The sequence below is a fragment of the Trichechus manatus genome, unplaced genomic scaffold (genome assembly GCF_000243295.1).
Source record: "Trichechus manatus latirostris isolate Lorelei unplaced genomic scaffold, TriManLat1.0 scaffold00028, whole genome shotgun sequence".
NCBI classification, from domain to species: Eukaryota; Metazoa; Chordata; class Mammalia; order Sirenia; family Trichechidae; genus Trichechus; species Trichechus manatus.
The window spans coordinates 15,914,471-15,941,738 of record NW_004443964.1 but is presented as its reverse complement, the minus strand read 5'-3'; the positions used below and the strand labels follow the sequence as shown (position 1 = coordinate 15,941,738).

The 27,268-nt window shown below is 34.3% G+C and overlaps 1 protein-coding gene across 7 annotated transcripts in view; it reads left to right on the top strand.

The window, feature by feature from the left end:
• Positions 1–27,268, top strand: part of HELZ (helicase with zinc finger) — a 188,621-nt gene that overhangs the window by 61,028 nt on the left and 100,325 nt on the right. For 6 of the 7 annotated variants that reach the window (XM_023729303.1, XM_012554956.2, XM_023729299.1 and 3 more), the window contains 5 exons: positions 6,475–6,742; positions 16,296–16,629; positions 19,074–19,204; positions 24,313–24,492; positions 25,020–25,124. In XM_023729303.1, coding sequence (XP_023585071.1) covers positions 6,475–6,742; positions 16,296–16,629; positions 19,074–19,204; positions 24,313–24,492; positions 25,020–25,124 — 1,018 coding nt within the window. The remainder of the gene's footprint in view (positions 1–6,474; positions 6,743–16,295; positions 16,630–19,073; positions 19,205–24,312; positions 24,493–25,019; positions 25,125–27,268) is intronic. The other variant, XM_004374202.2, reaches the window with a different exon arrangement.

Below are 27,268 nucleotides of genomic sequence, written 5' to 3'. Positions count from 1 at the left end.
TGACCTCCAACCTCAACCAACCCATTATTTGGTCTTCCTAGGCCTGGAATTAGGAAAAAAGTGTTGTTTCAGGTACAGATTGGCCACATGCAGTTGAGAATTGAATTAGGTCTGGGCTGTATCATGTTTCTATACAATTTTGATAGTATTATAAATTACATCAGAATATAATTTGGTTTCTACACTCAAAGAAGTTTAGTGATGGTGTGGAAGTGAATTTGAATGGGAAGTAATCCTTAGCAGTGCTTCCACTTGATTGGCTGTTCATTGTTTAAACAAGTTTTTGTCCTTAAATTAATGCTGGTAACATAATATATTTCTCTTCTACAGTTGCAAGGTTGAATCATGCTGGACCATCTATGGGCTTAATGTTTTCTGTGTTCCACAACATTTAATAGATGTTCCATAGAAAAGAGTTCATATACAGATAATTTTGGAAATGCAGCATGCTGTATTTCCCTCTTGGAGATTCACAGTGAATCTTAGTAATTAAAGGCTCTTGGCATTTGCCAAACTGTTGTAATCATGGAACCTTATTTAGTTATATAGTGTATTACTTATTTTGAAACTTAAAATCAACTCACAGAGCAGATTTTTGTCTTTCTGTAATTCATTTTTAAGTATTAAACTTTAAAAATTCTACCTACTTTAATTAATTCAAATTCGAAGTGAGGAAAAAAAAAAAAAAACCTGAGTGTTTTTTCATCATGATGTCTAAAGAATCCAGACCTTTTCTGTTTGCAGGCCATAAATGAATTTGATTTTTCTAGTTGTTCTGTGGCGGTTCTGCAAACTGTTCAGGAAGTATGTGTAATCTTAACTTTGCTTTTTTCTGTGTTTTGCCTTTGTTGGTGAGATTTAGGTTTAAAAAAAAAAAGACTACATATGCTAAACATTTTTTTGGATTGAAAATATGCCTCTCAAAAATCTGTGGCATCTACAAAGCAAAGCAGCTAGTGAGTTTTTCCCACTTGCTTAGAAAAGAAACTGCATTGTACACTTTATAGCACAACTTTGATTAATGGAAAAATTTTGCTTAGCAAAGTTTGGACAATGGGTTTGGGATTCTGCTTTGACTATCTGGAAGCTGAAAACTAATTTTTATATTTAAATCTGAAAACTTGATTTTATACATTTTTCCACTTTGAGTCTAGCAGAGTATGTTAACATTAATATTAAAACTTTGTATGATTTAAAAATGATTCAAAACTCCCACAGTTGTTGGTAAACCAAGAATAGATTAGATACCTATTTTTATATTATTATGTGATCATAAAAGTAACAGAAGAATAGATTTTCAGAAATAGTTATTTCCATAAATGGTAAATGTAACTGAGTAGAAGCATGTAAAAAGTATAAGGTACTCATTCTGCTGTTACTCTGCTTTTATTAGCCTCTTTGAAGAGCTGCTAAATAGCGACAGAAAACACAAGTAAATTAAGAGATGTTCTATCTTGCTTCTATTACCAGTTTTGCTGAAAGGAAGGATATTGAAGGGGATAGCTGAAGTGGTAGTCTGGGGTTACTTTTGGATTTTATTTTATTGTTAGTATAGGCAATCAAGACTTGTAAAGGTATAGGCCAAAATATTTTTCAAGGAAGGGTGTAGTATCTAATTTTGGAATTAGAAGGCATTTCATCTTAGTCCCTTTAGGTCCTAGATAAATATAGCTGTTTTCTAAAGAAATTCCGTATGTCATACACGTTTATTGCATGCCTCTTACGCACCATCTTTTATGCTGGGCATTTAGAACACAAGATTTTTTTCCCCCTTACTTCCTTTGTATCCAGTATTCAGGTCCTGTTAAAGAAATTTTCCAAGTACAATATACTACATACTTCAAGACAAAATGAACTGACCCTTTGGGTTCTTTATTCTTTATTAGAATAGTACCTATTTGTCTGAAATGAGAGCACTGGTATTCTCAGTAATCAGAAGGGCAAGGGAAGTTGGGAAATGTATCTTGTATCAGAGTAGTCATTCCAACCTTGAATACTATTTTTCACAATGGTAACCCTTTCCTTGTGTTATCCTCAAAAGATTACATTGTGGTTATCTTTTTCCTATGAATCTCTTAAAATTTATTTATAATTTCTGCCTACATCTCAGGGTAACAAGTTCTGTAGGTTTAAAATTTCTGTCACGTTTGCTTGGAGATTGAGTATTAAAGGAGTTGGTAAATAAGTCAGTGTTAAACTCTCCCTGAACAGTTTTATGAATCCTAAACTGTTTTATGATTATGGATCCGAACTTGCTTGTTTTTCATATTTCCTGAGTGTTTTCATTTTAGCCTAATCTAGGTTGAAAAAAGTACGTACCAAGCATGAGCTGGCTCAGGCTGCCCTGAGCAATGCACATATGTAGTTTAGATGTTAGCAGGTGTGCAGATGCCGCAGGTGTGGGTGAAGTGAGTCTTGGCAGTAGTCATGTCCATTGTTCCCCAGGGGGTTCTGTCTTCATCTTCTCCCTCCTCTTATTTAAAGGGGAACTCTTAAGACCTAACAACTTTTAAGCGTTGTAAGTTACCCAAACCCGAACCAAACCCATTGTCATCGAGTTGATTCTGACTCATAGTGAACCTATAGGATAGAGTAGAACTGCCCCGTAGGATTTCCAAGGAGTGGCTGGTGGATTCGAACTGCCGACCCTTTGGTTAGCAGCCGAGCTCTTAACCATTGCGCCACCGTGGCTCCTCTGTAAGTTGAGTGGGTAATTAAACAGATTTACTAAATTTCTTCTTACAGGGGAGACAATTGGAGGCAGAAGTGTGACTCTATTTCTGATGAAGTAGGGAAAGAGAATGGCGTTTGCAAAATATATCCTCAGTAGTCACTGGCCACAGTTTATTTTTGACACCTGACTTAATGACTTAGATTGACAGTATGTAGACTTGGATGCTGACACACATCAATTTTTTTCCAAGATTCTTCTTTCTGCTCCGCCAGCTCTCCCCTCCCATGCACTGGGCTTATAGGTATTAAAAAAGAAAAAAAAAGAAAAAAATTTAACTTTGCTTGATAATTGTTTTGAAATTGTTGAGCTACCCTTTGAGATTGCAGAAGATACTTTTAAGAGTTCCATAAAATAAGGGTTGAAATCATGCATCTATATAGATAAAATGAGAAAAACAATTACTATTGTTCATGCCACTTTTTCCAAAAAACCTGAATACTTGTATCCTAGAACAGAAAGATTTTCTGTATAATTCTGTGTACATATTAAATAGGTAGTATGAAAAGCTTTTTCAAAGGAAAGGTGTACTATTTTAGGTTTGTTGGAGCCCTGGTGGCTCCGTGGTTAAGAACGCGTCTGCTAACTAAAAGGTTGGAAGTTCGAATCCACCAGGTGCTCCTGGAAACCCTATGGGGCAGTTCTACTCTGTCTTATAGGGTCACTATGAGTCAGAATCAACTTGACAGTTTGGTTTTTTCAGATTGTCTCAGCTGCTTTAACATTAGTTACGAGTAACTAATAACTTTTTAAAATATGTGAACTTAATATTGACCTAGGCGTAATCTGAATTAAATCTTATTTAAAATAAAATGATGAAATACAATTTCCCCATGCCTGACTACCCCCAAGTAGTAGTTAGAAACTCTTTTGTTATATATTAGATGCACTCTACAATATTATGTAGAGTTTAATTTTTATTTATTCCTTAAGGGCTGCTTAATTGGTTCCAATGCTGATAACCATTGTTTCTCTTTTTGACTCTTGAATTAAGGAAGAAAATTATATACATACTTGCTATTTTGATAATAATTAGCATCTAATCTTTAGTAGTGGTATAATCTGTTTTAGAAGGGTTCACATTTGTATAATTTAAATATTTTTTATAACTATGAGCTAATGAATGAGTAGGCAGAACCCAATTTTAGAATGATTTAGGAGGAAAACGTGGTTAGTTTACTTTCAGAAACTTCTTATGAGGCTATTGCAAAAATAGACCACCTTCATCTCATTCAGAGTATTTTAAAAGGCAGACCATCTTTACAGCTTTCTGATTATAGTTGTATTTGTGTTGTCATTTGAGGAATAATAAAACTGTCTTTTCAAGGAGCAAAGGCTAGAAATTAGGGCCTTTACATTTTTGGCTATTTTTCTTAAGGTATTATGATAGGCTATTTGTTAATACTGAGAAATTTCTTTTGGTGGATAACTATATATTTATAATGCAAATATAACATTTTAAATGTAGAAAATCTCTCACTAAGCAAGATGTGGCAATTATACATCATGTTCTCATTTCATATTCGTTTAGTATAAGGTAACTTGTCTTTGTACTTTGGAGACTAACTGATCTTTGGCTAAACCTTTAAAAAAAATTTTCTTAAAATTTTAACTTCAGTTGTCAAACCATTTTTCCATTTTACGTTATATTAAACCAGGATCTTGGTCTAATGAATCAAACGACTTTTTTTTCCTGGGGTCCAGTTCTGTTTTGGTAGGTGGATCTGTGTTCTACCCAAAGGAAAAGTCATATGCACTATAGACAGAGGGAACCTGTGCAGTGCTCAGAATTTGTGGTACAGTGGGTTTAACATTTTTTTCAGAGACATCAGAACTTGAACTGTCATTTATTTTGACATTATGCCCTACTTACAGGGTAATTTCACTGAGGCATACTGGATTTTTCTGAAGTTGCACGTGAGTGGTACCTTGCATCACATTTCCATGTGGAATTAGCAGTGACTTACATGAATATTTTCTGAAAGATTCTTGTTTTGTAGGAAGCTGATTTTCACAGTTTCACTGTGCTTTTACCCCCCCCCCACACACACAAAAGATTTAGCCTTTCATATTTTTTTGATCATCTTCTGTTTTTATAGTGGGGCAAGTTAAGTATTAGTAATAGGAGGAGAAAAGTGATTAATGTTGTTATTAGGTGCCGTTGGGTTGGTTCTGACTCATAGCAACCCTACATACAGCAGAACAAAACAATTGCTGGGTTCTGCGCCATCCTCACAATCGTTGCTATGTTTGAGCCCGTTGTTGCAGTCACTGTGTCAGTCCATCTCATTAAAGGTCTTCTTTTTTGCTGACCATCTGCTTTACCAAGCATGATATCTTTCTCCAGGGACTGGTCCCTCCTGATAACATGTCTGAAGTATGTGAAACGAAGGCCCGCCATCCTCGCTTTTAAGGAGCATTCTGGCTGTACTTCTTCCAAGACAAATTTGTTCGTTCTTCTGGTAGTCCGTGGCGTATTCAATATTCTTCACCAACACTGTAATTCAGAGACACCGATTCTTCTTCAGTTTTCCTTATTCATTGTCCAGCTTTCACATGCATTTGAAGTGATTGAAAATATCATGGCTTGGGTGAGGCTAACCTTAGTCCTCAAAGTGATATCTTTGCTTTTTAACACTTTAAAGACGTCCTTTGCAGCAGATTTGCCCAATGCAATATGCCATTTGATTTCTTGAATATTGCTTCCATGGGCATTGATTATAGATCCAAGTAAAACGAAATCCTTGACAACTTCAATCTTTTCTTCAGTTATCGTGATGTTGCTTATTGGTCCAGAGGATTTTTGTTTTCTTTATGTTGATGTGTAATCTGTATTGAAGGCCGTAGTCTTTGATCTTCATCAGTAAGTGCTTCAAGTCCTGTTCGCTTTCAGCCAGTAAGATTGTGTTATCTGCACATCTCTGGTTGTTAGTGAGTCTTCTTCCAATCTTGATGCCGTGTTCTTCTTCATATAGTCTGGCTTCTCAGATTATTTGCTCAGCATATTGATTTAATAAGTATGGTGAAAGGATATAATGCTGACTCACACTTTTTCTGATTTTAAACTACTCAGTATCCCTTTGTTCTGTTTGAATGACTGCTTCTTGGGCTATGTACAGGTTCCGCATGAACATAATCATGTGTTCTGGAATTCCCAGTCTTTGCAGTGTTATCCATAATTTGTTATGATCCACACAGTTAGATGTCTTTGTATAGTCAATAAAACACAGGTAAGCATCTTTCTAGTATTCTCAGCTTTCAGCAAAGATCCACTGACATCTGCAATGATATCCCTCCTTCCACATCCTCCCTTTTTCGCTTTCCTGTTTATAGTGGTCAAGTTAACTATTAGTAATAGGAAGAGAAAAGTGGTTAATACCTGATAGAATGTGTCTAATGAGGAATTTATTCTATTTGCTTTGCATATCAAATTTCTCTTGACTGAACTGTTAACTTCAAAATGTTACTCTATATTTTTAAAATATTAATAACTATTTCTGATATGTCCTAGCCTGATGTAAAAAAGATATTTTTTACATGGACTCCTATTATGTTATTTTGTTAAAACTAGATAAAAAAATATTTCTGATACAGGAGAAAATACTTTGTCGAATGGGTTTTCGTGTTGTTTTGGTTTGTATTTTAACTCTAGCATGTACAATTCTCTTGCCAAAATGTGTAATGTATTATTTGAGAATTTTAATGTTGTGCTCCTTTATAAATATGTTTTTGTTTCTATTTAGATCTTGAATACCTGATGCATGCAAGACAACAGCTAGTAACCACAGCTAAGCGTTGGGATTCTTCTTCTAAGACTATTATAGATTTTGAGCCTAATGAAACTACTGATTTGGAGAAGAGCCTTCTTATCAGATACCAAATTCCTCTTTCTGCTGACCAGCTATTTACCCAGTCTGTTTTAGACAAATCATTGACCAAGAGCAACTATCAGTCACGGTTGCATGACCTTCTTTATATTGAAGAGATAGCCCAGTATAAAGAAGTCAGCAAGTAAGTTACTTTAGAAACATTTCTTATTTTTATCTCTCCTTTGGATGGTATTTTTAGTTTTTAAAATGGAGGTGTGCCTAAGTTAAGACAGGGAGCGAGATGGTTGTTATTCAATAGCTGTATTCTATCTTTAAGGCAAGAACTGTGTCCTGCTCATCTTGGTATCCCTAGTGCTTCATACATAGTTTATCTCCATAAGCCCTTACTAAGCATCTACTAGATGACAAGCTCTTTGCCATGTGCTGGGATTTTAAATATGTGATCCGTGCTCTTAAGGAACTTTCAGTCAGTGGTAGTCATAGCAAGCACTGAACGAATAGTTGTTGAATAAATGTATAAAAATTGATAGAGACCACATATTTTGACCATAATTTTAAGACTGAAACAATGTAGATCTTTGGGAAAATTGTTTGATAGTAATAAAGTACTTTTATAGTAGTTTATAAATGCTTTAACATATTTTACATTTTATCTGTATGCCACAGGTTAAGACCAAGTGCTTGAATCAAAAGCTTATTTGAATCATTTTAGGGAAAATAATCTTAGAAATGAAAGTTTCAGTGATGGCAGACTGTTAGTGAAATAGTTACTAAATTTGGTAATAGCATTCTACTTTTTAGATAAAACAGGAATGAGCCTTAAAAATTGAACCACGGTTATGAAACATGAACACATTTTTATAAATGTTATTTTTTTTCAGTATAGCATAAGCAACATATTTTTCTTCTTCAAGCTGCCTCAAGAGCACCTTATCTTTCATAGATTTTTACTGAACAACTCATGATGGAATATATTCAGGAAAGGAAAAAGAAGTGAAAACTTAAAGATAACTTTGTGTTACTCGGTTTATAGATTCAGTGTGATCTAACTTTTGGAAAGTATCTAATTTTATTTTATTTTTTATTGTTGTAGTTTAAATGAGGTTTACATTTCAAGTTAGTCTCCCACACAAAATTTATACATATATTGTTATGTGACCCTAATTTCTCTCCCCATACTGTGACAGCACACTTCTCCTGTCCACCCGATTCCCAATGTCTATTCAACCAGCTCCTAACCCTCTATGCCTTCCTATCTCACCTCCAGACAGAAGCTGCCCATTAGTCTCTTGTATCTACTTGAGCTAAGAGGTACACTCCTCACGAGTATCACTTTATGTCCCACAGTCCATCCAGTCCAATCCCTGTCTGAAGAGTTGGCCTCGGAAATTGTTTTATTTCTTGGCTGATAGAGAATCCGGGGGCCATGCTTTCCGGGGTTCCTCCAGTCTCAGTCAGACCATCAAGTCTGGTTTTCTTACTAGAATTTGAGTTCTACACCTCACCTTTCTCCTGCTCCATCAGGGACTCTCTGTTGTGTTCCGTCAGGGCAGTCATTGGTGGTAGCCGGGCACTGTCTAGTTCTTCTGTTCTCAGGCTGATGAAGTTTCTGGTTTCATGTGGCCCTTTCTGTCTCTTGGGCTAATATGGAAAGTGTCTAATTTTAAATTAAATAGTTAAAAATTTACAAAGTCAGATAGGGTGTATTTTTCATATCTAAGACTTTAAATCATGGCCTGTTGATGGTCTCTTAAAAGGCTTTTATTGATTGTGTCTGTAGATAGTTCTAGTGAAATCATCAGATATTAAATAAGAAGCACAATGCCTTGTATCATGTACATTATTCACGTTAGTAATGTATATACGTGTGCATTATTTACATTCTCATACTCTCCTTTTCCTTGGGAAAAGACACTATGATAAATCATAAATATTGGAAAGAAAATAGCATTTCAAAGCTTACCAGAATCTTGGAAACAATTTTTAAGTAGCATATTAGAAATTTAGAAAAAATTATATACTAACTTTAATATTTTATTAAAGTTTAAAAATCATTCAATATATATTACCTTAGAGCTGTATATAATAACTAAAGACCAAAAAGCTTGTGGATTAATTAATTAAAAAATTAATTAAATTAATTTAAATTTAAATTAATTAATTAAAAAAATCTTTTAAGAATGGTAATTTGAATGAAAAAAGAATAAATCCTACAACATTTTGGAGGTCAGATTTCGATCAAGAAACTAAGTGGGTCAAAGTTGACTCTAAGAGCACCTTACGAGGGGCACGAAAGCCAATATAAGAGGGGTTTGAAACTAGCAACAATATAAAATGAATGTTGGTGGCATACTAAGTTGGTATAATATTTCTGGAAGGCTATTTGGTGATTTATATTAAGTAAGGGCATTTAGAAGGTTTGAACCTTTTATTGTAGTAATTCTACTTATGGGGATTTATCCTGAAGAAGTACTCACAGATGAAGATAAAGATGTCTGTGAACAAATGTCTTTCACAGAGTAGTAAAAAAATAAGTTTATAGCAGTATGATCAAATATTATATACCTATTAAAATTATGTTCTTGAAGAATTTTTAATAAAGTGAGAACACTTGTGATGTAATATTAAGGGGAAAATATGCTGGTTATAAAACCTTACCACTACCATTTTATTTTTGTATGTATGTATATACATACATATACTTACATACTTATGTATATTTTTGCATATAAAATATTGGAAGGAATTAAAGTATTCTGGTTGGTGGAATTACAGGTGATTTTCATGTTCTAATATATAGTTTTCTCTACTTTTAAAATGTTCTGCAATGACCACGTATTACTATTATAATAAGAAAAGCAAACAAAGAAATATAAAGGAAACTGGCACGTCATCAGTGGCAACACTTGATAATCGTGATGTAAAAGTGCCTTTAGGTATGAAAAGAAGAGATTGTGGTAAGGCAGAATGTAGACACTGTGGTAAGACAGTGATAAGATAGTGTGTAGTCTTTTTATAGGAACATATAAGTTTTCTCTCTCTATGGTTTTAATCTTTTGAAAATTAGATTATAGTTATTGACTCAAGTAGGGATATTTACAAACTGAATATAAATAAGTAGGATCACTTTTGATGTTGTATATGCTAAATATACTAGAGTTTTGAAGGATTTGAAAAGACAGAAAATTTAATGCTGCATGTCTAATGTGTGACAAGTAGGTATATATTGTGCTAGAGAAGTCTGGAAAATTTCTAGCGATACTGTCTCCCAAAGTTAACCCTGGATATGAAGGCTGGTAAATTACACTTCTGAATTTGGCAGGCTTTTAGAATTTAGTGAAGTATAGTAAAGAATTGATAAACATACAAAGAAACAAAATTCTGCTAATAATTGGCATCAAGTTCTCAGAGGACATCTGTAGGCATGTCTGTGTAACAGTCACATTTGTAAAGATTTTCAAAAATTTTTGACATTTCATACATTGTTGGAAAAAGGTTATTCTATTTTTTTCCTTCACCTTTTTATGTATTTTAATGTTACCTTGAATGTAATTTACAGTTGATTGTTAATGTTTTAAGCACAAATTGCATAACTAAGATACAGTTTAAAGAATGGATTTTGTGGAGGTCTGTGTGCAGGTACTAAACTATGCTGTAGTGCAGAGAGCAGTAACTTTTTCCATAAAGGGCCAGATAACAAATATTTCAGGTGTTGTGGGTCACACACAATCTCTGTGTCATCATATCTTCTTTGTTTTTGTCTGTTTGTTTTAAATCATTCCTAGTCAGGGACCATACAGAAACAGGCTGAAGGCTGGATTTGGCACTCAGGTTATGCTCTAGTGTGTCTGATTGGGTCATTTTGCTTGTCTGTTGAATCAGTACCAGTCATCAAAGCACACTCAGGTCACATTAGAATTGTGAAGAATGTTTTGTTGTAGACTGAGACCCAATTTAAAGACAGAAAACAGTGGTATAACTAAATGGACTTTAAGTGATTTGGATGTGCATTGACAGTAATAAGTGTATTCTTTATGCACTAAAATATGCCTCTTTGTGACATAATAGTCAGACCTAATATATGATTGATAGGATATTTCCCAAGGTCAAGAGAATATATCAGTCATTTGTGAACTTCTTACATTTAAGCAGAATATTACTAATCACAGAAGTAGCCTGAAGGGAATTCACACTGGTTTCTTACATTTTGATTACAAGGATTGGACTATACCTTATTACACAGTCATCTTTGCAATCCTTCCTTGAAAATAGATTAAATGAAGGCTCTCAAGGTTAGACAAAATATATTTTGGCTTGAGGCTGGATTTAGTAATCAAGTGTATGTGTGTACTTATTTTTTAAAGAAGGGGATGATTTTTCCAAACAGTCCAGAAATTAAAATTTCTTCTTATGTTAAGTTTTAGTGTGAGATGTCTGCAGATGATAAAGACAATATTGCATTTCATTTAAATTTCAAAAAATGCTTCCAAGAAATGCTTCTTTCTGGACTTTCTTTTACTTCTCTTTTCTTCAGGCACTTTTTGATGTGCATTCAATAACAGTTCTACCTTGAAGTGAAATCTGTTTGATTCTAAGATACGCATTTTCAAAAGAAATTGACTTTGGCTGAAGCTATTTTGTTCATTAAACTGTGCAGTGGCATACCTAATCCTTGAGCTTGGCCTCTCAATAGCTGACTGCGGGCATGGTAGGTTTAGTGTGGAGATGCACATTTCGTCATCAAGATGGGTAAGGCATTGATGGGCTATATTTTGGTTGGGTTGTTCTGCCTCAGTAAACCCAGGGATTGTCTCATTATCTTGGTTGATTTTTGTTGTTCATATAGTCAGAAATCACATTGGAATTCACTATTTGGCTTTGAAAATTTTTTAAAGTTACACTCCTCAAGATATATATATATATATATGTGTATATATATATATATATATATATAAAAAACTATTGTTAAGGTTGATAGAGCCGTATTTCTCATTAGTTAGAATTATGATTTCAGTTGGTTGAAAATTTGATTGACTACTATTCTGCCATTCCCCAAAAGATTAGAAATTATGTAAGCTTTAAGATTGATTTCAAAATACGACATGTAAAAATGGAAAGATGATTTTTCTTTTGAATAAAAAATATTATAGGATATATTTTGTATTTTAGGTGTTTCTGAATTATTATGTTTGAAAAATATGTATTATTTTAAATGCCTAAGAGAGCTTATTAAGGTGATTTCGGATTTAGTCTGTTAATCTTCTAGAAAAATTAAGTATTAGTAGCCACACTTCTACTAGAAAGTCTGTAGTGTCTGCATTTTGAACATGTGATGAAGTACTAAGTTGTGTGTCTCAGTACTTTCATCTTCTAGTGCCTTTACTGCAAGAGGTTAGGTTGAAGCTACAACTAAATGTCACACGCGGATTCTCTTGTTGCTCTAAAACTGAGATTAATTTTTCATGCCTGCTAAATTGTAATCAAGTGTTTTGGAGTGGCAGATTCAAAATAGATTTAACCGTACAACTTTAATATATTGCCTAAGTTAGTTGAGAAATACATCACAGGATTTTTAGAATTTGTTAGAGAATAATGTAAAGTGGTTGGAATGGGATTATGGTGCCTGGAAAAAATGAGAGTGTTACAAAAATGTAAAATTAATTCAATGAACAAAATTTATTGAGTACCCAAAGTGTTAGGTTCTGGGCTGATTCTGAGGCAAACAGGGTATGTTTCTTTGTCCCCCTAAAGTTTATAATCTAGTAGGGGAGATAGACATAAATGTCAGGCTGTAATACAGTGTGATTATCACTGTGATAGAGGCATGCACAAGGACCCCATGGGATGGGCACTTATCCCAGATTAGTGGGGAGAAAGAGGGTAGTCAATCAGTGGATTTTGGCGAAGATGGTAGTTAGCTGTATTTTGGAAAACAGATAAAAGTTGCCAGGTTCAGAAGTAGGGCAAAGGTCTTTAGTTAAAGGAAGCAGGATACAAGAGTTGGAGTATAGGGTTTTGGGGGAAGCTGCAAATTTGGCCATTGTAGTTTTCATGGAGGGCCCCTGTGTGGTGGGGAGATAGATGAGAGATAAAGAGCTGTTTAAACTTTATCTTCAGAGCTATAGGAAGCTGCTTATCATCAGACTTACACTTTACATTTTACAGAGATCCTCTTGTGGTGGTGTGGAGAATGGATTTGAGGCAAGAAGTCAAGTTTGGAGTTTGTTATGGTGCTCCAGGTTAAATGTTGAGGGTAATGTAGTGGCCATGCAGATGAATTAGGAGGAGGAACTAACAGGGCTTGGTGGTTGTATGAAGGGGAATTAAGGTTGGTGAGAGAGGCAGAGTTGGGAATGACTTGGTTTCTGGTTGAGACTCTAGGTGGATGGTGGTGCCATTCTCTAAATTGTATAATACACGGGGGGATTGGTTTGGGGGTGACATGTGGAGAGGTCACATGGTGATTCAGTTTTACATAGACTGAATTTGAAGGGCATATAAGTGAAGATGCCTCTCTGGCAGTTAGATTTACAGCTCTGAGCTGAGGTGGGAGAGCTGGGAGAGGGTGAATAAGAAGAGGGCAGGGTGAAGCTTTAGAAGGTGGATAGAGGTGGAGGAGAGCTAGGGAGGTAGGAGGGAAACTAGGAGAGTGGGACTTTACAGAAGCCAGTGGAAGAGGAAACTTAAAGCAAGAGGAGAGTGGTTCCAAAGAGGGAAACAAACAAAAATCTGAAAACTGTACATTGACTTTTCCACAAAGAGCTCATTTGTGAATCATGAATGTACCCTGAGTCATCTTTTCCCTCTGAGAAGGTTTTTAATGACCCGTACACCTCACTTACATTATATGGGTAGTAAAAGGGAAGTAAAATTTTAACTTCATTTGAGAAAGCGTGAATAATGTAAGCTTTCCTGTACTTTTTCTTTTTTTTTTAGTATTATTGTGTTTTAGGTGAAAGTTTACAGCACAAATTAGTTTTTCATTCAAAAATTTTATACACATACTTTTTTGTGACATTGTGTCACAAATGTGTCAGCGCTCTCCCCCTTTCCCTTTACGCTCTGGATTCTCCATGTCCGTTCATCCAGTTTTCCTGTCCCTTCCTGCCTTCTTGTCTTTGCTTTTGGGCAGGTGCTACCCATTTGGTCTCGTGTATTTGATTGATCTAAGAAGCACCTTCCTCACATGTGTTATTGTTTATTTTATAGGCCTGTCTAATTTTTAGCTGAAAGGTGTACTTCGGGAGTGACTTCAGTTCTGAATTAGCAGATTGCCTGGGGACCATAGTCTTGGGGGTTCCTCCAGTCTCTGCCAGACCAATAAATCTGGTCTTTTTTTGTGAATTTGAATTTGGTTCTACATTTTTTTCCTGCCCTGTCTGGGACCCTCTGTTGTGATGTCCATCAGAGTGATTGTTGGTGGTAACTGGGCACCATCACCATCTAGTTCTTCTGTGCTCAGGCTGGTGGAGGCTATGGTTCATGTGGTCCATTAGTCCTGTGGGCTAATATCTTCCGTATGTCTTTGGTTTTCTCCATTCCCCTTTGCTCCGAAAGTGATGGGACCAATAGATGTATCTTAGATGGCCGCTTGCAAGTTTTTAAGACCCCAGACACTGCTCGCCAAAGTAGGATGTAGAACAGTTTCCTTATGAACTATGTTATGCCAGTTGACCTAGATGTCCCTTGAGACCATGGTCCCCAGCCCTCAGCCCCAGTAACTCGGTCCCCCCAGGGTGGTTGGATGTGTCTAGGAGGCTTCTGTGACTTTGCCTTGGTCAATTTGTGCTTACTTCCCCTATATGGTGTGTTGTCTTTCCCTTCACCAAAGTCAACACTTTTCTATTATCTAGTTAGTGATTTTCGCTCCCCACCCCTCTCCCCTCTCGTTACCATCAAGGATTGTTTTTTTCTGTGTTTACCTGTTCTTTTTTTTTTTTTTTTTAAAGCATATGTTTTGTAAAGAAGCAGGTGGAACATAGATTATATGTAAACTAGGAAGTATAGTATACTTTGGAGCCCTGGTGGCATAATGGTTAGGAGTTCAGCTGCTCACCTAAAGGTCTGCAGTTTGAATCTACCAGCTGCTCCTTGGAAACCTTATGGGGCAGTTCTGCTCTGTCCTATAGGGTCGCTAGGAGTGGGAAATGACTCCACGGTGATGGATTCGGATTGTTTTTTGGTATTGTATACTTTGTTCCACTTTCATTTTAAAACTCCTTAATGCACATCCAATCTTTGGAAGAGTCAAACATAACTAGATAACGTGCTATCTGTATTTAAAAACATTTCCATCCTACTTCTCTTATTTGGACCTAGTGAAATGTGTATAGAGAATGAGAGAAATACAATGTAATTTTAAAAGATTCCACCTATGTATATTAGGCAAATACTGCTAGAATTCATTTCATTTTTTTTAAAACAAAATCACATTATTAAATTTAACTTTAGTATATGTTTAGATATCTTTTTGGAACCTTAAGTCTTCTGTTTCAAATGTATTTTTAAATTACTAATGGGACTTATAAACTGTTAAGACTTATTGCATGCACAAATTGCTATTCAGATGTGTTGCTTTCCTTAAATATTATTTCTATAAAAATATTTCTCTGTACTTACATAAATAGCCTTATAATTTTTTAACTTTATATAAATGGATATTTAATATTTTAATGTAGTATTTTAATTAGAGTATTTGCTTTCCTAATATTGCAAGCAATACAAATATTTTCATTAAAGAAATTTATAATGTCTTAAAAAAGTGTTTTTTCTTTTTTCCTTAAGGATTTATAAGACGTTCTCTACATCACGTATATAAAAGAAGACCTGAAAAAAAAAAACAATTCAGTAGTACCATTAAGAAGTAGTCTTTTCCATAAATGGATATATAGATTTTAAAATAATTTTTTGTTCATTCAAATTTTTAAACCTTTTAAGAGAAAGGAGAAATGTACTCATTACTTGTCATCACCTTGTCTTTCTTCTTATAACACTATTTCAGAATGGAAAAGGAGAAGAGCTGTCAGTGTTCAGATCTTTCTTTCACTTCATATTTCTTGACTGTGTAAATTAATCTGTTTACACACATGTTCTCTCTGATACATTTATACATGTAAGCTTGAGTGACTGCTGCACCAACCATTGTCTGATAAGATAGCCTTCACTTCTTTTTCTATAGTTCCTGCATGGGATCTGCCTTGATGTAGCCACGAACAAAAATTTATTCTGAATGTTATTCATTAACAGTATTGAAGGGTGAAATTTCATGGTTAGACTTGTTTGGTAAGATCTATTTGGAAAGCAGTCAGATTTAATAAAAGTCCTATGTCCAATGCAGTGCATTTCCTTCTGGTCCCAGGTGATTTTAAACTCTTAATTGTTCCAGTGGTGTGATAAACAGATTTTCAAATTAATTAATAAATATTTCATTTCATTAAAAAATCACTTTTAGTTTCAAGTACTGAAACTTTTTTGAGTGTGTGCGTTCTTCAGCATGACTAAGTATGCATTCTTAAGTAACTTTGTGGGAGTTAATTTTCTTAAAAAGTATTTATTGTCTCCATCTTGGTTGGATTAAAGACAGAAAGCTAGTAGATAGCTTATAGCTCAATGGAGTGGAACTGATAGGAAGTTTTATTTTTTGGTATGTTTATATTTGGTTTATTTTGTCTTATCTTCTGGTTTTTACATTTTTGATGTAAAATATTCAAAGTGTTTTTTTATTTCTGATTTAGGTTCAACCTTAAAGTGCAGTTGCAGATTCTAGCAAGCTTCATGCTCACTGGAGTTTCTGGAGGTGCAAAGTATGCTCAGAATGGACAACTTTTCGGCCGCTTTAAGCTTACTAAAACACTTTCGGAAGATACTTTGGCTGGACGACTGGTGATGACCAAAGTCAATGCTGTTTATTTATTACCAGTCCCTAAAGAGAAGTTAGTACAGACCCAGGGAACCAAAGAGAAGGTTTATGAAGCTACTATTGAAGAAAAAACAAAAGAATATATATTTTTAAGGATATCCAGGGAATGCTGTGAAGAACTTAATCTTCGACCTGATTGTGACACACAGGTGTGTTTGGAAGGGCGGCAGTTTAAGTGTGGTTGTCTGTGATCTCCTTGTCAGCTGATGTTCTTCTGGTTTGGTTTGCCTTCTTCTGCCATGACAAGCTCATTTGACTTTGAAGTGTTACACTGGTGGGTTGAGAATTGGACCTCTGGTAAATCCCAGAGAGAATAGATTCTTTTTAATCTAAGTAACATCTAAAATGTTCCAGTTTTATATAAGATTTACCTTTCTGATCAGAGTTTTAACCTAGCAGTGGAAGAACAGATGAAAAGAAACTAAGCAGTCATCCGGTGATATCTCTCAGCTGCAGTTGTATCACCTCCTGTTCTCATTGTCTTTATGGGTTTATAGATGAACTCTGTATTGAGTCTGCCATGTTTAACTGGAAGGCTAATCATTTTTCTTTTTTAAACATAAAACGCGAATATTATTAATTCATGATAAATCGATAGGTCATAGGGCTGAAAGGTTTTTATCACTGGAGAGATGATATTTCACAGGTGTTCTGCTGATTTTCTTGAATCCATTCTTCACAGGAATAGTGGGATTAGATAGCCTTTATCTAGTAACTGGGAGCCTTGGGAGCACAGTGGTTAGCAGTTCGACTCCACCAGCTGCTCCTTGGAAACCCTATGGGGCAGTTCTGCTCCGTCCTGTAGGGTCACCATAAGTTGGAATCGACTCAACAGCAGTGGGTTTGGTTTTGGTTTATTTAGTAATTCAACTCTGCCCTGAGTATTCGAAAACGCCTCTGCTTGTTTTTAACAGATTTATAGCATTCTTATAAATCTTTTGAATGAGCTGTTGAGTAACACCATCTTTTGTTGTATTACATTATCCACTATGAGTTTAGAATCAATTTAGTTAAAAATAAATTGTAGAGCAGCATAATGGCTAAATAATTTGTTATATGTTCATACAATGAAATTCTACATAGCAATGAAAAAGAACAACCTACTGCTACATGGAGCATCATGGATGAATCTCACAGACATAATATTGAAAGAAAGAAACCAGACACAAAAAAGTACATGTGACATGATTCCACTTATGTGAAGTTCAAAAATAGAAAAAACTAACCTGTAATGAGAGGGCAGAATAATGCTTCCTTCTGAGGATGGGTTTTGCCTGGGAGGGGGCATGAGGGAGCCTTCTGGGATGGTGGAATATTCTGTAACTTGTCCTGGGTATAGGGTTGCCAGAGTTATTAGCAAATAAAAAAAAATTAAATTTGAATTTCAGATAAACAATGAATACTTTTCTTTTTGAATAAGCATATTTAATGTAAGTATGCATATGCAAAAAGTTATTCATTGTTTATCTGAAATTCAAATTTAATTGGGAATCCTATATTTTATCTGGCAGCCTTACCTGGCTGGTGGTTACAGGTGTATCTACATGTATTACAGGTGTGTCCATATGTAAAGTATATCAGGCTGTACACTAAAGATTGTACACTTTGCTGTATGAAAGTTATACCTCAGTTAAAAATAAAGAGAAAGAAAGCTACCTGAAAACAAAACAAACAGAAAAGAAAAAAAAAATTGTAACCACAGTAATAAAAATAAAATGATTACTATAAAATTTCTGCTATATTTTAACTTATTGTAAACAAGGCATCATGTTTTGTTGAGAGGAATTTGATTTCTCAGAAAGCAAGAGAAAGTTTTTCACTCCTCTGACTTTTTGCTTTAATTGAAAGAGCATTCATCAGAAATAGTGTCAGCAGCTCTTAACAGACATACATTCAGTGATTTATTATATCGGTCCAGTGAATTTGTGCTTTAAATTATTATCATTCACCTACTCTTTTCAGCTCAATATTGACATATGTTTATTAAGTCCAGGTGTTGTAAGAGAGACATTTAATTGGTCCAGGAATAAAATATTTTGTAAAAATTATAAAGGGAAGGTACATAAATAAATATCAAGTTTACATAAATATCAACTTATTTAAGTATTACTTTGAGTTCCAAGATTTTTTTAGCATATTACTTATTTCTTTTGAGAACTTGCAGAGGACTCCATTTTGTTTGATAAATTGTTCTTCAGTAATTGAGGTTTCAGCCATAACCTTAACACTGTCTTCCAATGTTTTGTTAACTATGAAAAGTTGTTTCATTTTTTGATACCAGAGATTAAGTAATTTACAAGTGCCTCAGTTTCTTTACGTGTAAAATGAGGATAATAATACACACACACGCACACGCACATCATTGGTACTATTAAATGAGATAATCCATGTAAAGTGCTTATTAGAACACCTGGCACTAAATAAACAAAGCAAATATTAGCAATAATTACTATTGGAATATGATTACACTTTAAAAGAATCTCTAAACTTGTCCACCCTAAAAGGTTGTCTCCACAAAATAGTCTAGTGAACCGCAGGTGTTAATGTTTTCTTCAGTTCTTTATTAAAAAAATTTTTTGTGTGTGTATTTCAGGTTGAACTTCAGTTTCAATTAAATCGCTTACCCCTCTGTGAAATGCATTATGCACTAGACAGGATCAAGGACAATGGGGTTTTGTTTCCAGACATCACTATGAATCCCACTATACCTTGGAGTCCCAACAGGTATAAAAAGGAGATATCTCATTAAAGGAAATTATGTTCATGTTCCATTGAATACCTGCATTAAGTAACTCAAGCATACTTTTAAAAAAAATTATTATTATTTTTTGTCGTTGATGAGAATATACACAGCAAAACATATACTAATTCAACAGTTTCTACATGTACAATTCAGTGACATTGATTACATTCCTTCAGTTGTACAACCATTCTCACCCTCATTTTCTGAGTTGCTCCTCCCCTGTTAGCATAAACTCACGGCCCCCTCCGGTTCCTATCTAACAACTCAATAATACTTTTATAAGAAAGTTTCCCAGTGTCTTCAAGAGACATTTTATTAGTTGAGAAAGGAGAATAATATACTGAAAACATTTGAGGGTTCATCATCATCTGCTTTCTTTACCTCAGAGTCTAGACAAGTGCTATTGTTTTACTCAACAGCCTTAACTGGACAGGATACCAAGAAATTTAGGAATATTTCTCAGTAGAAGTTGAATGGAAAAACTAGGGCCTTTCTGAAATGGTTCAAATAGTTAATTTAAAATAATTTTTGTAAGTTAGCAAAATGAAGGAAGTATCACAGAAGGTACTACCATAGCTTTCAAGTTAATGAATATGCTTTCAAGTTAATGGTTGTGTAAATATTGTTCTGCTTAAATTCTTCTTGGCACATCTTTGCACACAATTAAATGATAAGGTACTTCTATTTTGTTTCAAGAATAGACAGCAGTAACAGCTGTACGACTGCATCTTTATTTTTTCCTTTTCACTTGGCTTCTGTCCATCAACAACTCACTTCACTTTTTTTTTTTTTTAATCTCAGTGGCTCTACACAATAAAAGTTTATTTACCTCTTTTGTCAATCCAGTCATAGTGGGTGGCCCTATTCATGACTAAAGGAGGCTCTGATATCTTCAATAGATGGTTTCCAAGGTAGCCCTGGTATTGACATCCAGCTAGCATACAAGGGAAGAATGAGCACAGAGGGTCATGTGGGAAATGTAATGGGCCAGGCCTAGAAGTGACCGATATCACTTCCCCTCACATTCCATTTCTCCTGGTCCTAAAAATAGGACAAAACAAACTATGCCTTATAATACAAAACCAAATCATCTCGTTTTTCTACCCGATCCACTTTCTTTTGCTGTTAAAATTGTGAGAAGGAATAGTCTATATATATTCCAGTATTCTTACTTATTCACTCTGCAATCTATTTTTCACTTTACCACTCTCCTGAAAGTTGTCAGTGATCTATGAATTGTAAAAATCCAGTGACATTGTCTCACTTCTTGCCTGAGTCAGCTTCTCTGCATCTTTCCCTTTCTTTCCATTCTTATAGCCAGTGCTTAATGCTACTATTTCACAAGCCCTGCACTTGGTCTTCCATCTTGCTGTCTGTGTCGCTCTTATCTGATCCAAACCACATGTTCTTCCTGAGTTAGTTTTCTAAAATGATCATGTCATTTCCCTGCTTGCAAATCTCTGAGGCCTTCTCCTGGATATGTGGTAAAATCTGGACAGCCTAATAAAAAGCTCTCTTACATGATCTCATTGACACTTGCTTTGTAACAATATCTTTTCAGATTTCCTTTACTGTTTTCTATTTGGCACCCCCTTCCTTCCTCTTAAATCCCTATGTTCTGGCCATATTAAATTATCTTGAAGCTTAATTTCTTCTACATGTTTTTTTTGTCTCCTTATCTTTAAGTAGTTTTCTCTTTCTGAAGTGGTCTTTGCCCAATATTAATTTGTTAGCAATCCACTTGTCCTTTAAGATTTAGTTCAGCTCAAGTGTTCTCACCTTCAAGTGGATGAACCTCACCCATCCATGAGCCTTCCATGTACTAGGCTCAGTCAGTTATGTACTTTCAAGCATGGTTTCTCTAGATTTCTGTCAATTGCATACATTTCTACTATACTCACTAAACTCTGAACTTTTTAAAGGAAAAGACCATGTCTTACATACTTTTGAATCTGCAGCAGGGCTTGGTACATACTAATATTTGATTAATTTATTAAATTAATAATTTCAAGTCTAAAAAAGAAAATTTGGGCTTCAGATGTGAGGCCATACCAGTAAAATTTTAGGAGTTTACTTGATATGCTCACTTCTGAAAATTATATTGTTTGTAGTTTGTATGGAGCCCTGGTGGTGCAGTGGTTAAGAGCTTGGCTGCTAACTGAAAAGTCAGCGGTTCGAATCCATCAGCCACTGCTTGGACACCCTTTGGGGCAGTTTTACTCTGTCCTGTAGGGTTGCTATGAGTTGGAATCGACTCGACAGCAATTTTTTTTCTTTAAATAATTAGTATAGTGAAATACTACTAACTGCAAATATTAACTGCGAAATTCACTGTAAAAAATGCCAAGTAGCTGAAAGCTTTCAAGCAGTAAAAAAACCCCATAGTACTGTAATTTAAATAATTATTAGAAGGTATCTGGGTTTAGGAACATTCTGAGAAACCATTAGCCATTTTAAATCTTTTCTGGAATAAGGTGGAATATAGATAAATAAATGAAATTGAGAAATTATTCTTGAGCATGTAGACTACAAATTAATTAAAGTGTTAGGCCAGGAAAAAAAAAAAAGACTTTCAGTTAACTTGGTTCAGGAGAGAAAATTATTTTATTCAGAATGAACTTAAAGAGACAATTTTGTAGTGTTTTAAATTTTGAAAATCAGAGATGACTCTTATTAGCATGTATGCTATAAATCTTCTTTCCTTCATTAAGCAGGTGGTACAATAAGTGAATACGGTATGTTTTACTCATTGCCTTTCTGTAAATGTTTTTATTCATGACCAGATAAAGTTTCTGATCTTCTCTGAAGCAGTTATTTACACTGAAACAATTGATAAGCAAAATGAACTATGTAAATACAGAAATATTGTCGTATTTTAGCATTGTACGTGTGTATCTGTCATTAATCTCTTAGATTTATGCTTATGTATATAATCTAATATCCGTCTTGTTGCTAGCCTCTTTAGGCCCCACATTTTGAAGGTGAGTTTTTTTTTTTTAATAAACTTTTTTTTAACTTTTTACTAGCCAAGTACACAAGTTTCAATTTTCTGAAATCATCAGAAAATATTATAGTAATAGAAGCCAGTATTAATTGAACACTTATTGCTCAAATGCTTTCCTAAAGAGTTTTACATGTATTATCTCATCTTTAAAATAATCATCCGATGCAAGTAACATCATGTCCATGTATAGAACCATTGTGCTTAGATATAGTATCCTATTGGTCAAGTAGGCATCCAAGTAACAGTTTACCCAGCGAATTATGGCTTAAAGCACTAGAGATTCAAGGCTGGTGCAGGGCTCAGCAGTGCCATCAAGAACCAAGAGCTCTCTCTTACCTCTTTGCCATCTACCACATGTAGGTTTTCCTCTTGATGCTTGTTTGCCTCATGGTTTAAAGATGGCTGCTGCAGGTTTATTTACCACAAGCTTGATCTAGTCAGGTGAAGAGGGAAGGTGAAGGAGCAAGAAGGGCTTTCTTTTGGTGAGGCTTTGTTACTGTTTTATTGAGTAGGAAATTCCATCTCATTGATCAGAATTGGGTCTCCAGCTGAGGAGGCTGGGAAAGCGAGTATTTTAGCATCCTAGTCTCTGTAGTCATCGACTCGATGGCACACCACCACCACCACTGCAACAACAATCTCTATAGTAGAAGAAGACAAAGGAAAAGGGTGCTGTGAATGGTTTTGAAGTAACCAGTCCACAGTCTCTGCCACATACATTACATCTGGACTTAAATATGTACTTAGAGATCATTTAAAGCAATTTCTTCATTTAGTGGCAGAGTTATGAGTAAATAAACCTGCAAGAGCTGAGGGACTCTGTGGAGTGAAATATTTGAGCTTTAGTGAATGCTTCCAGGAAATCTATTGGTACTGCTCAGAGTCTTTCTTTTTTTTTTAACTCACTTTAAAAATTTTAGATTTCAGAAAAATAAGTAGTGGAGTGTTTATAGAGTCAACGTTTGTTTTCTAAGGTTTATATTTTTTAGGAGATTTTTGTTTGACATCTGTCATAATTTAACACTAGTATATATTTTTTAAATTGAAAATGTTAAGTAGATTTTCTCTAAGTAACTAGCTTCCAATTGAAGTGGAGTATAGCCTCACAAAGGGAATTTTCCTGTCTAAACTGTGTCTTGTCTATTTCAGGTTTATTTTGCAGGGAATTTGCAGATTTTCTAAGAGTCTCTTACACACCCTTCCTATTTTGGTTCACATCCCTATCATTTTTACCATAGTTGTTGTGATATTTTGTATTTTAATTATAGCTGTGAGAAAGAATGCTGCTGATTCTCCACTTGGTTTGATCCCTTTCAACATCTGCTATTCCTTTAAGTCTTCGAAACTTGGCCAAGTCATAGTAGGAACACTAGTAGGATAGATCTTGTTACAGTAGCCATTTGTGCAATGATGACAGGTGTTCTCTACCCTGACCAAAAAAACCAGTGTTATTTGTGTATATGTATGTGTGTGTGAAAACATTAGGAAATATCTCATATTCTTTGGCTATTTTGATACCTTCTTTAAAAACTTCTATTTTTTAAGCTAAGATCTTTGTAAAAGTTTGATATCTCTTAGACTAGGGACAGAGACTTTTTTTCTTTTCTCCTTTATTTTAAACTTGACTAAGATCTTTCAGTGGATTAGATTTTGAAGTTCTTTTAGCTTCCTTTTGCATTTTATTTGATATGCAAAGAAACTATTACTTCTTCATTATTACAGCAAAAAAGTTTTCTGATGCTTTTATGTAACAGAAGTTAAATCCTTGACACATTGCTATTACTATTCATAGACTTGTAAGCAACTAAACTAGAATTGTGTTTTGTTTTTTTTTTTGTTTTGTTTTTAGTTATCAAAATCTTATTGCACTTGAAATAGGACAAGATAATAACTTTAGTTTTGATTTACATAGTAAAACACCCTACACAGGTTCTGCTGGGTAATTTTCTAAAAAAATTTTTTTAAATAAACATTAATCTTTATAGAGGCTGTGTTATTTCAGTAGTTGTAATTATTCAGTGAAATTCAGGATACCTGTATGTCATGTACTATTTCAAATAACCTAATTTTTAAAATTTTCTACAGACAGTGGGATGAGCAGTTGGATCCTCGACTAAATGCAAAACAGAAAGAGGCTGTTCTGGCTATTACAACTCCACTTTCTATACAACTGCCACCTGTTCTTATCATCGGACCCTATGGGACAGGCAAAACGTTCACACTAGCTCAGGCTGTCAAGCATATACTCCAGCAACAGGAGACTAGGTGAGATGTTGGTGTATTGTTCATATTTAATTAGCAGGGCACTACCTCTGTTCTTGTTTTAAATACAAAATGAGGGCTAGCAAGACAATTTTCATCCAGCTTTTAAAAATTAAACAAAGCAAAAAAAGAACCAAAACCAAAAAACCCAAAGCATTAAATTTGAATTCTATTAAAACATAGTTTTTAAAAAATTGTCGATGTAGAGAAAGATAGTATTTAAATAGCCATCAAAACTCCAAGTTGACTAAGGAATTGTGGTGTATGTTAGAGCTAACAGAGTTGGGTGTTTAAAAAAAAAAAATGTGTGATAGAATTAAAAGTAATTTTTGGGAATTTACTTCTGTTAATAGTTTTAAAAAATAGTAATTTCCTGAAGGCATCATATGTTAGAGATTATTGAGTTGGTTGAGGGAAATGTGTAGTATTAAGATGGCCACTGCTTTTTTTTTTTTTTTTTTTTTTTGGTATTTTACTGCTTAAATAGTTTTGTGTTTTATCATTCTTTTTATTTGCACCATTTATTTCAGCAGGATTCTCATTTGCACCCATTCTAATAGTGCTGCTGACCTCTACATAAAGGATTATTTACATCCATATGTAGAAGCAGGCAATCCCCAGGCAAGACCTCTCAGGTATTTTTTAAGGCTTATTATGTATCTATATCATACTTTATTATTCTTAAGAAAAGGTGTCTGTAAAGATTTTAGTAACTTTGGGAATACCAAATTCTTAAATTTCACAATGACATTTGAAGGTTATGCCTATGAAACCATTTAAATTAAGAAAAAATTTAAAAAAAAAACCAAAAACTTTTGACCAACCATTTTTTAAACGTTAAAGACATCCTTTTTTAAGTTTTGTATGTAAAAAATGTTGTTACAATCTGATCAGATTTTGATATGTATTACTAAAAGATACTGTGATAAATACTGTAAATATTAATTTAAATCAAATTGAATATAATTAAAAATCTAGCACGTTTAGCATGGTAGAATAGTCATGCAGTGACGGTTCTTTATGGAAATAAAATTTTGACTGTGAGCATGCATTTAATTTCATAGAAGCTACACATTAGAGAAGCATAAAATGTTGAAATGTTTTCTGCAACAAAATGTAGTGATTAATATTTACAGCTTTTTGCTACCCTTTAGGAGACAAAGTGTCAAAGAAAATTTTAGGTTAATATAGGAAGGTTTTCTGAGTGAAGAGTACTTAAATACAGGATTTTAGAGGAATAAAAATCCTTTTCTTCAGAAAACAAAGAATCATTAAATGGTTATACCATTTGCTTCCATTGTTATAAGAATTAATGTTTGGTTTTGCCATTTTACAAACTAATATGTCATACTCTACGTTGTTTGAATACAATTATTGTTTACGAATTAATTTCTAACCACACCTTTGAATCATAATTCACTAACTTTTTTTTCTAGTTTAGTCCAGGCATGGAAAAATGAGATTATGCTATTTAATTCTTTAATAAATCATTGCCAAAGCCATTTGAATGATTTTAGAGTCACATAAAAAGAACAAAAGAAAAAAAAAGTGGTGTGACCTGTGTTAACACAGGTTTTTATGATATACTTTGGTTTCATTCTAGAAGGTAAATTAAAGAAGAAATAATTAAGTAGAATCCAGTTATATTTAGTAAGAAAAGAACACATAGAGCACAATCACTATAAATGATAATGTGGTATTTATCAATGGATAAATTCATTAATAACTGACTAGTTTGTGTTAGATTCTTATCTTTTTTAGCTCATAAGTGAAAACTGGGTAGCTAGCATTTTTGCCATGAGATAAATTGTTTGTGTTTCTTGTTGAGAGAGAGAGAAAAAGTATGTGTGTGTGTGTGTGTGTGTGTGTGTGTTACACAGGAAACTTGAAAATCTCAATTATCACAGTGCATTTGGTATGGAAACAATGAAGTGAGACTCCCTCAAATCTTGATTGTCTTAGTGTAGGTCATTTGACATTCGGGGCAGTAGAGGTGTTGCTGATAAACATTAAAATCCATCATTTGGCTTGGTTATTTTAGCTTTTCTCATATAAAATTTGGAGGTTCTAATCTCAACGTGTAGTACATGTAAACATGTAGAATAAGAAGTCACGTTCCACTATGGTATATGTGTAATTGTAGTGACCCAAACACAGAAACTTGCCCTTCAGCAGAAAATCTCAGCTCTCTACAAGTCTCAAGAATGACTCAGTCCAAAATGGAAAAATATTTAAATATATTCAAATACAAGTTTCCTTTAGTGAAACCTGTAAGACCCATGCCATTGAGTCGATTCCAACTCATAGCAACTCTATTGTAAAAGGAGTAAAATAATAAAAGCCTGACTTCCCTAAATATATTCTTTTTGCTGCCCTGCATTTTCATCTTACTAATGAAGATGAAAGACTACAGCCTTCAGTATGGATTACACCTCCTCAACATAAAGAAAACAGACATCTTCACAACTGGACCAATAAGCAATATTATGATAAACAGAGAAAAGATTGAAGTCGTCAAGGATTTCATTTTACTTGGATCTGCAGTCAACGCCCATGGAAGCAGCAGTCAAGAAATCAAACGATGTATTGCATTGGGCAAATCTGCTGCAAAAGACCTCTTTAAAGCATTAAAAAGCAAAGATGTCACTTTGAGGACTAAGGTGACCCAAGCCATGGTGTTTTCAGTTGCCTCATATGCATGCGAAAGCTGGACAGTGAATAAGGAAGATCGAAGAATTGATTCCTTTGAATTAATGATGTTGGCAAAGAATAGTGAATA